The sequence below is a fragment of the Chenopodium album genome, chromosome 2 (assembly GCF_948465745.1).
Source record: "Chenopodium album chromosome 2, dcCheAlbu1.1, whole genome shotgun sequence".
NCBI classification, from domain to species: Eukaryota; Viridiplantae; Streptophyta; class Magnoliopsida; order Caryophyllales; family Amaranthaceae; genus Chenopodium; species Chenopodium album.
This window is the reverse complement of record NC_137835.1, coordinates 181,030-192,416: the sequence shown is the minus strand read 5'-3', so window position 1 is coordinate 192,416 and position 11,387 is coordinate 181,030. Positions and strand designations below refer to the sequence as shown.

The window sequence follows — 11,387 nt, the reverse complement described above, 5'->3', positions numbered from 1 at the left end:
TTATTATTATTATTATTATTATTATTATTATTATTATTATTATTATTATTATTATTATTATTATTATTTTTGACAAGATCAAATTATTTTTTACTTATTCACAACACATCATTTTGACACATAATTTCAAAAAGATACATAGTATATTTTAGATGATGGAAAAATTAATAATTTTATCACCAAGAAGAAAAATAACTGCTTAATTAATACAATTTAATCAATTATTAATTCATTTTGTTCACTAATAAACAAGTCTAGGCCAAATCCGTCACAAATGTCCACTTCATAAGTCCAATGAGATTTCACCTCAAAACCATATGGCAATGAGGGGATTAACTCTTTACCTTTATAAAGAAGACACAACTTTCTTGTTTTTCAATGTGAGATACACTTTCTAACACTTTTAAGTTCCTTCAATGTAAGACAACACTTTCACTAACACGTGGATTTGTTCATCACGAGCTCAACAGTTAACTTCTGTAATCAATTCATTAGATAGTGTAGGGTTTATATACAAAGATTTATGCGAAAAGTGTTAGTAGCAAACTGGCAACCAATAAAAATGGAGCTGAGTAGACTACATCAATCAAGGATGACATATTAGATCTAGCTTTTTTGTAAAGGTTGCTATAACGACCATGCATATATGTCGACCATGCATAAGTACCCTGTTCGTAAAAACATTTTGTTCGAGTTTGAACACAAATACAAATTAAAGTCTCATAACTTTATAGCTTAGTAGGGCTACCACCACTAGTTAATGAATACTTACAAAATTGTACATCTTTAAAATCTTTTGAATTGATTTCATTTCTATCAATCATTTTCAAGGTAGTAAATTTTATGATTTTATGATATTTAAAAATTTCTAATTTGTATTTTGTACTGTTTGCATATTCGATCTAGGATGTCAGCCGTGGAAAATAAGTTTAGATACGTGTTCATCTATTTTAATTTGTCTTCCACTATGATATAATGATTTCGAGTCATATTTGAGTCCGTAGGAAAGAAAAATTTGGACATTGAATATGACTGAACACAAAAATCAACTTCATGCATGCAACTATGTTTTATATATAAGAACAACTGTGTGCTATTGTACAACGTCAAAGCCTTAATTTCGATTCAAAACAATACTAGATATATTTGGCTTCATTCATTCATATTGATAGAGAAATGAGATAATAAAATAGATCAACTCGTTACATTATATTTATAATATACGGAGTACCTAATTAATAACGACATACACATTTAATAACAACATTACAAACCTAATTAATAACATACACATTTAATTAAGCACAAAATGACACAAGACCTAATTAATAACATACGCATTTAATTAAGCACAAAATGACACAAGATACATGAATGGTGGAGGTGGTACAAGAAAAGAATTATATAAATTATTTAAATGAATTAAACTAGGTTGAAGATTTCTCATTGTTAGGGGTCTTGAAGGGCATGGCTCTAAGAACAATCTGGTGGTAAACAGCAGCAAGAGCAGCTCCAATGAAGGGTCCCACCCAAAATATCCACTGCATAATTAATTAAGACCATAATTAATTAGTGAGGACATAATAATACGGAGTAATAAAAATCATAATGTAAGTGATTAAAAATTAATATCATATTAATTAACACTAATTAATAATGAAGGAACATACTTGGTCATTCCAAGCTAAGGCGTTGTTGTAGATAATTGCAGCTCCTAAACTCCTAGCTGGGTTGATCCCAGTTCCAGTGATTGGTATGGTTGCCAAGTGAACGACAAACACCGCAAATCCAATTGGGAGCGGAGCCAGTATCTACAAATTAAAATTACTCAAAGACATAATTATTAGCACATATATATGTATATAGCCAGTCTTGTTCATTTTTCAGATAAGTTTAGATGAGAGTTACTAAGATTATAATTAACTGAAATTTATGTAAATACGAGAATATATAAAAGCCGAATAAATTATCTGTTACAATGATTGAATCTTAATCTCCACGGCTTCATCGATCACTCAAATACTATCGAATGTAGATCACACACATTATTGATGGCTAGTATGTATTGATTTGATAAAAAAAAAAAAAAAACATTCAATGAATAAAATTAAATTCCCACAATAAGGCATGCAATAATATTTTTTGTGCAGTAGATATAAAGTATGAGACATGTCACAGTCACACAGCTATTTTTGGAAAGTGATGTACAGTAAGTTGCATTGTAATACGTACATTATTATTGTGATTCTGAATCCAAATGAGTGGGGTTTACTACATATGGCAACAAATCATCGAGTACAGAAATATCAGCCAATCACTATAAGTTGAATAATGGTACTAATCGATCTTATTATTATGATGTTATTAGGAAGATTAAAAAAAATAAAAAGACAGAAATATAATTTGAATTATTTGTCCTACTTATTTTTATAGTACAAGTGAGTATACCCCAAATAGATTGTTACAGTTAAGTTGTTAGGTTTTGTACTAGTTTTGAAAAATCTGAACAAGTTTTACTTTTCAGAGTTTCGGTACAATTGCTACCCCATTTTTAATCAGCTTTATGAGTCAAAAGAATGAAAAAAGGGATATTTACAAGCAACTTTGATTTATGCAGAAACCAGTGTTTGTATTTGCTTTGGAAAATCAAATTTGTATAAAAATAAATAAAATGTTACATGCAAGAGTTGTGTTGAATGATTAAGTTGTTAATCTTGATAATGAAGGTTGGAATTTTAGTTACTAAAAAGGGTTACTTTACGAGTTCGAAATTGGATTTCGATCTTAGAATAATGAACATTACGAATGAACTTAATCAATTTTTGGTGATATAGTTTTATTTACAAAAAATCAACTCTCTTATTCAAGTGTTTTAAATGTGTAATGTCAATCAAACACATATCTATAAGACGATTGGGAATCAATTTGGACATTAAATCCTTCTCTTAAAGTTTTTTTTGCACTTCTACTTGTGTAAGCGTTGTTCCTAATATATCAATCGGGTTTGGTTATTAGAGACATTTAAACTAGTTTAGACCTACTGACTTGTTGGAAGCTATGGCTAACAATGATTTCAAACTTTGGATTAATTAAAATAAAAGAACAAACATGATGATTTTAAAAAATTAGTGTATAATAAATTAATAATTATAGCTAATTATATTAACACGCATATACTTCAATTCATCCATTAGTAATTATTTCTCTAATCAAGGTCAAAATTTGTGAATGTCAATCAATCTAATTTTACTTAAAGTAATGTATTATGTATACAAATTTATATCAATATAATATATTGTTATGTCGAATTTTAAATATTCGTCACAGTGGTTACCTTAAATCACAAAGTTTTTATACAAATTAATTAAAAACTAAGCATATTAGCACAATTCAGTTCAGTGAAAAAATTTAGTAAAATAAACTTGAAAGAATGAAGTGTATACTTAAAAATAATCAAAATAATGGTATTAAATGAAGAGTTAAATTAAACAAATTAAACTTACAGGAATAGGTGAATCTCTAGCAATTCTCTTAGGATCAGTAGCAGAGAAAACAGTGTAAACAAGAACAAAAGTACCAACAATCTCAGCACCAAGACCACCAGCCTTAGTATAACCAAGGTTGACCTTATTCGCGCCGCCACCCAACACGTCGTATGGGGTGGCCTGGAACCCTTTAACCACCCCAGCACCACATATGGCTCCCAAACACTGCATCAACATGTAGAATACTGCCCTTGTTAGGGACAGTTTTCTTGCCAATAGCATCCCAAAGCTCACTGCTGGGTTTATGTGTCCACCTGCCACATTTCAATCCAACAAATTATTATTATTATTATATTATTATTAATTTTTCTTACTTAGGATATTACAACTAACATAATTATATTACTAATCATGTACAAACACAAAACTTGTAAAGCTAACAACCAATATAAATAATAGCGGATAATGACCTAAGATACATGAACTCTTCTTATTTATCTCAAATATCCATATCAGATACTATATTTTATTTGGACCAACACATAAAATGTGACATAACCACATAAGTATCTACCTAGTAGTAATAACATGAGAGGTTACAATGGCTACAAATAAAATTGTTGTATGTTAGCCATTGCAAAATTGTCGCATTAAAAAAAAAAAATAGAAAAACAAGCCATACAATATAAAAAATAAAAAAAAAAAAAAAAAAAATAATTAAAAAAAAAAAAAAATTTTGAAGAGGAGAAATTGATTACCAGAAATACCAGCAGTACAATAAACAAGGGCAAAAATCATGCCACCAAAGGCCCAAGCAATGCCCTGAACACCAACAGTGGCACACTTGTTAGTGGCGCGGCCGACGCCCATGACAGTCAAAACGGAGACGTAGACGAACAAGAAGGTGGCTACAAATTCGGCAATACCAGCTCTGTAAAAAGACCAAGTCCTGAGCTCGCCGTGCTCGAACATGGGAGACGGCGGCGGGTCCTTGTAGTCCTTAGGAGGAGCCGGAGCTAAGGTACCAATAGGTACTTTATCAGGGTACTTGTTTAGTCCCAAATCTACGTCATGATCATCATCATCCCTTGACCTATGCCTTGATGATGAGTCTTTTGCTGCCATTTTATTTTTGGGTTTTTGCTCACTTTCTTTTTGCTTTGTGTTTGTGTAGGAAGATGGGAGAATGGTTGTGTAAAGAGGTTGATGTAAGTGGGGGGTTTAGTTATAGGGGTTTCTTTTTATAGAAACCAAGGAGTACCTTGTATTCAATTTTATTTTATTTTTATTTTTTTGTTTTATTTTTTTTTGTTTCTAATAATGTATATCTTTGACCTATATAAATAAAATATAAATCAGATAAAGTTCCAGAAAAATAAATTTTATGACTTTTCGACCAAGGGTAGTGTTTTACAACAATCACCCTTCAATTCTATTAGGTAGTTTCTTACAACATTTTTTTTATTATGTAGTTTCTCGCAAAAAAAAAAAAAAAAAAAAAGCTTTATAAAGTAGTTTTTTTTTTACAAAATGTCCTAAAAATGATCAAATTTGACAGCTTATCTGATTGAGGCTTATGGGTGTAAATGTGCTAATAAGATTGTCACAATAAGATAGTCGACAAACGAACAACTTAATTATCTTGTACACTTATGTAGTAACGGAATCAGGCTTAAACAATTTTAAGAGCTCGTTAATTAAAAAATGAGCTTGAGCTTGATCATGAACATGATCACGAACACGTTATTGTTCATAATTCATATGTATAAGCTTATGAATAAATGTTTATTTTTGTATGTCCATGTATGTAGGTTCATGAACAAACTTGTCTGATTTATAAGATAAAGCTAGTTTAATTAACTTATTCACAATTGTTATTATTTTAATTAATTTATTAGTTGGTTTATTAATTAAATTAAATGTAGACTTATTTTACTTGGAATTGATTAGTATGTTTAATCATAAGACTTTCAAATTTTATAAGTGCAAGTGTCTTTTATAATTTGTAATACAAATTGATTATGAATTGAACTTGGCTAAATTAATAAAAGAGTTATCACAAAATCTAGCTATAATCATGTAATTAAAAAAAACACCGAGATTGAGTAGGTTTTTGAGTTCAATTGAAAGTATGAGTTCCCTCAATTTGGGTTGAATAAACCCTAAGCTACATGAGTACATGATTTTTTTTTTTTTATTTATTTTTTTTTAATGCTGCTATTAAATATATATCTTATTACTTAATTAGGGTTGCAATTATTATCTATAAGTCAATGCAAGCAACTTATTATTAATTTTAAATACTGGGAAAGGTCTTTTATGATTTTTATAACCGTTACACACTTATACACATCATGACGTCTTGGATAATCATGAAGTAATATTGCTATAATTAGAATAATTACATGTGTTACTGGAAATGGAACTTAGAATAAAATTAGAAAGGAATATATTCTGGAAAGTGGGAAGAATATTGGCTGTCGACATAATTTTTTTTTGTATTTTATTTATTTGCACAAGAATATCCAACCACTGATGATTTAAGCATTTAATTAATTAAATTTGTGTATTTAGCCCAAGCCTTATAAAAATTCTAGTAATATTTTATACTTCTACAGAATTTCAAATAAATATCAAGCAAGCTAAGACTTGATTTTATGATGAAGCTAAGGTTTTATCGCATATGTTTTTCGATATCTCATGTGCAAAATGTTAATTAGATTGAACGAATATAAGGTACCAGTTTAGTTGAATCTTTTGCCTTAGCTTGCCTTTAACTTGATTTTTCCAAATTAAGGGTCTGTTCATATTTACTGAACTGAACTGAACTGAACTGATTGGAGCTGAACTGAACTGAACTAAACTGAACTAAGCTGAAATGAATATTTTATGAGAGGGGGAAATTAAGAGCTGAACTGAACTGAACTGATTGGAGCTGAACTGAACTGAACTGAAAATAAGTAAATATGAACAGGCCCTAAGATTGAAGTACGTACCACCAATGATTTACTAAAGTTGATCTAGTATTGAGATCAAGACAAATATTATAAGATCCCACAACAATATAATTAGAGTGAAGTTTTTGAACAATTTTGTCAAAAGCTAAAATAATAAGAACTTTTAGAAACGGAAGTAGCATTCCATTTTTGAGTTTTTGTTGTCAAAGACTTTGGATTTTGTTTTGTGGGATTTCGAGTACTTGGAATTTATTTTGAAGATGTATAGATACATACATAAATTAAATGAATACTAGTATGTGATATATATACATCCATCGTTGTCCGTAAAGAAAAGTGAAGGCATGAAACTGAGTGGAGCACATGGAGTGGAGGAATGGGGTCTTAAAGCAACGAACCCTGGCCTAGCCTTTTCAATTCGATCATTTTGGTATGTATATGTAGTAGATGAGTACGTATCCACAAAATTTGAATGATACCAACAATGTAACAATGTTTGTGGTCCTATTACTTGGTATACAAATCTCTACAATGTGAATTCATTGACAACCTTGCAAATGTATTGGGGGTGAAGCAAGATTATTCCTTTTATCTGGAAAACTTTTAGGATCTAGCTAGAACTAGAATCGATTGAGACTGGTCAGATAATACTAGAACGAATCAAATTTTAAATTAGTTTTTAAACTTAATTGAAATTGAAATTGAAATTGAAATTGGAGCCACCAAATAATAAAATTAAAACATCTCGCACATTAAGTGAGGTTGCTTTATTTAATTTCTATTCATATGTTTTTCACCTATATACACTTGTTTGGGCTAATTTGTTAACTTAACTATCTAAACAAATTTGAATGATCGGACTTATTATAAATAATTTTATTTGTTGATCGAATTTGGTAAATAACCTTTGATCTTAATTTTTCAAAACTTATATTATTTGAGTTTATAGCTCATATTAAAACTTATATTTCCTAAAATAAGTGGAAATAAGCTAAATAGAATAGGGCAATGACCAATACTAATGTTTTTTACAACAAGAACAATGGCCAAATTTAGCTTGACCAGCATTAAAATCCAATCAATATAATATGTTAATAACCCATATATGTAAAATGTAGTACTTACTCAAAAAAAAAAAAAAAAAAAAACCCGAACTTATCTATCAATGATGTACGAGTACACTTGATCGAAACAAATTAAAACCCGACTATTCTTTTCTCTACCACGTAAATACATATACTCACTGGAGTCACGACGACATGTTACACCACATACATGATGAGTCCCGTTAATCCACATTATTTTGTTGGTATAACATTCCCTACAGTCTCATCTGCTATACCCCTCAGCTCTTTGTATGTGTATAAACTTGTGTCTTTATTTTCTTTTACATACAAATTAATAATTTGTATGAAAGTTACAAGAAGAAGCAAACATAGATTTTTTGTCACAGGATAAGACAAGTCACATTGTTAATTGGGACCCAACACCCCCCTGGAGTTTGCCCTTTTATTCGTCGTGGCCATCTCACATGCATGCATAACCCTTTAAATTTTAAATTATTAGGTTTACATAATTCCATCACAATATTAATGTTACTCTTTTGGTTTTTTTTTTCTTGACACTTGCCACCCATGCATATGACTAACAATAGTTTCTGTGATATAATATTGTATCTTTCCATATTCCCCAAAAAAAAAAAAAAAAAAAAAAAATCACCTTACACTATTATTTTTGTTTAGTGGTTTATTAGTCAATTATATTATTTAGAGTTGTGGTCCAATGATATTTTTTTTGGTATATATATATATTACTATGACATTGTAGGATAATTACACAAATATAAATATACACTTAAGACTAATTTAGGGACTTTCGTGTTTATGAAGCAACATACAAGAATGGAAAGTCACATACATTAGTTTAATGAGCAACAACTGCATATTACAAATCAAAAGGATCTAGCAGTAAATATAATAAGGGATTTTATACTAGCTAGAGACAATATTACTATATTTGGGATTGTATGAGGTACATAAGAAAGAATATTAATTGTTCTTTATTCTAATACATAAAATTTGATTCGACAACTCTATGATGATCCGTATTTTGTATGATTACTCAATTAGCGACATCACTTAGTTGAAACGTACTGAATTCAAACTCGTATATATGATAATGTATGAGGTAAAATAATAAGAACGTATATACTTACAACTAACATCATTATTCTCTTTAAATTATTCTAATTTATAAGTAGTCGTCGCATAAATTTATATACTCCATTAATTTGAATTATATTTTAATGTGAACTCTTTTCAATGCTACAAAAATTAAAAACTATTAAACTTAAATTATGTAGAAAATGAAATATGTTTACGCATTTTATTTTAATATATATAATCTAGTCATCTATTGGAAAACTTCAGGTACAGAGTATATATTTACATACATCAACTAAACTCTACATACAATTATGTTTCCTATATTAACTCTAGGTATCTATTTGCTTCATAAACTCTACACTGTATGACATGACTATTCTATCTTTTCCGAAGTTTTCCTTAACTAGCCTTGCAAGTTAAAAAAACTAACCTAGCTTTTCATTATGGGTAGCAAATTAAACTTCAATTAAGCTGGACGAAACAACTTCCTTAATCCTTATAAGCTGATTTAGTAAGATTTGACTTTATGATTTTGATGATGACACAACCTAACTTATTTACAGACTAATAAGAGAGCTTGATTGTTTAAGTGTGTGATCAGATGCGATGACTAGGAGAATTGAATTGAGTTGTCTAGCAAAAGATCCCATGAGGAACAAGATAGCTAGGGACAAAGTAATCCAAAAGAGAAGATTAGAGCTGGTGCTTTAGAAATGAAGCCTTGAGAAGAGAAGTTTCCCTCAAGGAACAGAATTTTCACCAAAGAAGAAAAGTTCCTTTCAAATAACAAAAGCCTCAGAGTAGAAGCTTCAACTTAGAAACATGAAGACTAAAATATTTTTATGTTTTAGGATTTATCTAAGTAGAAAGATAAAATTACACTATAACTTAGTTGTGTGGAGTTGGTCTAAGAAGATTAAATTGTGCGTTGCTTAATTTTAGGAAAATAGTTGAGTTTAAAATCTCATCCTTTTGTTTTATAAAAAGGATTTTATTTTCTCTAAATTTTGAAATGTCTGTTAAATAAATAAAATTTGAATTTTGTTTTCCAAAACTTGCGGACTACGTACTCTCCATGAAATTTTCTATATGTAATGGTCTTGCACATTAAGGAGTTCGTGTCCTTTTTTTTAGGGCATGTTCTACTTAGTGGGGTTTGAGGGCCTATTCTCTTCAGATTATTTTCATTTCAGTTCAGTTTAGTTCAGCTCCAATAAGTTCAATTCAGTTCTTAATTTTCTTTTCTCATAAAATATTCAGTTCAGCTCAATTCAGTTCAACTCTAATAAGTTCAGTTCAGTTTAGTTCAATTCAGTTCAACCAATCAGAACAGACCCTGAGTAGTGGCGACATGGATAAGCAGGACAAGACGTTTTTCCAAATCAATTTTGGTGTATAAATAATCAGATGATTTCAGTTGGAAAAAACATACTCTTGCTCAAATAGATTTTATCTTTTACTTTCTTTAATTGAGTTAAGAGTCCAATTCCACATTGATAGTGAAATAGAGTGTTCTTATGTTCTTATACTAGAGTTAATTAATTATTTTGAGTTGTATTTTGGGGAATTAGGAAGTTTGAGTAAACTTCTATTTTAGCTTTGAATGAAGCTAGGAGAAAGAGAAAAGTAACAAGTTGGGTGACTGGTTGCTTAATTATTTGGGGTTTTGAGTTCGTTGAGAAACACTAAGTTAGAGTCTTTAGTTTGTAATAGGTCTTTGCCCTATTCTAGTAAAGATTATTTTCCTATCCGTTGTGGTCGTGGTTTTTCTTCTTGATTGCTTAGGGTCAAGGTGTTTTCCACGTAAAATCTCTCTTGCATTTTTTGTTCCTTAAGCTTATTGTTTTTATTTTCGCAAAAAAGTTGGACAAATCTGTCATACTAAAATACAACCCCCTTTTTGTAGTATATATTCATTAAAACAACCGTAAGATCAGGAGCTTAATAAATCGAAAGTTCAAAGCTAAAAGCTACTTAAAACTACTCTTAAGTGCCAAAGGTGCCCTAAATCGGTAACCAAAAGCCATTAATTGTAATAATTCCTAGTAATAATTAATTTATTTACTTGTAGATAGTTTTTCAAATAGAACAAAAATGATGAAGTATGTTTGTGTGCTGAAAAGAAGTACGAGTAAAGTAATTAACATGATATGGCACACTGCGCGCTCAATCGTTATCAACATGAAAGATTCACATACACGATTTATACGATGCAAATCATTCAATGCAACGGAAATATTTTGCTAATATACAGTAGGTGTGACCTACCATCCTACAATTATTTGCTATTATAAGTCTTATGATCCGTTATTATAGGCAAGACAACCTAGTTTCTTGTTTGCATCTCACTTTTTTTTTGTAAAAAAAAAAAAAAATTGTTTTTTTTATAGGTTTATATTAGCAATTGCACCTTCAAAGAAATTTAAGTTGCCTTGCCAAAATTTTTTATTTTTCGTTTTAGATTTTTGGTGATATTTGTACGTAGTGTGAACTCTTTGTTTGATAATTTCATGTTTTCGTATGTTAATTGTACAAGAAATACCGTTGCCCAGTGCGGATGATGAGAATCAATCCTAAGATCTCTAGGAACCGAGAGGGGAGCGCTAACCACTTAAGGTAATAGAACAGTTTAAAATACTACCTCCGTTACAAGTTATGTGCAACGATTAGACATTTTCCCTCTATACTTTATGTCAAATCGTTGCACATAACTTGTAACGGAGGTAGTATTAAGCTAAGAATGTGTTTATTTGGCAAGTACTTCATCTTGTAAATTACGG

General features: G+C 29.8%; 1 protein-coding gene across 1 annotated transcript; it reads right to left on the bottom strand.

Moving 5' to 3' along the window:
• Positions 1–1,182: 1,182 nt before the first annotated feature.
• LOC145591950 (putative aquaporin PIP1-4) lies at positions 1,183–4,707 on the bottom strand. Its single transcript, XM_081648430.1, has 4 exons — positions 4,244–4,707; positions 3,504–3,799; positions 1,671–1,811; positions 1,183–1,541 (listed from the first exon to the last, which is right to left on the bottom strand). The coding sequence occupies exons 1-4, from the start codon at positions 4,608–4,610 to the stop codon at positions 1,428–1,430; spliced, it is 918 nt and encodes a 305-aa protein (XP_081504556.1). The 5' UTR covers positions 4,611–4,707; the 3' UTR covers positions 1,183–1,427.
• Between the last annotated feature and the right edge of the window lie 6,680 nt (positions 4,708–11,387).

What these genes read in the sequence shown, in the direction of transcription:
- LOC145591950 (XM_081648430.1), bottom strand. Translation starts at nt 4,610, where the DNA reads ATGGCAGCAAAAGACTCATCATCAAGGCATAGGTCAAGGGATGATGAT. An exon ending in TTGTACTGCTGGTATTTCTG is followed by an intron (nt 3,800 to 4,243) that starts GTAATCAATTTC and finishes GAAATGTGGCAG; the next exon opens with GTGGACACATAAACCCAGCA. An exon ending in CCTTAGCTTGGAATGACCAA is followed by an intron (nt 1,542 to 1,670) that starts GTATGTTCCTTC and finishes TTAATTATGCAG; the next exon opens with TGGATATTTTGGGTGGGACC.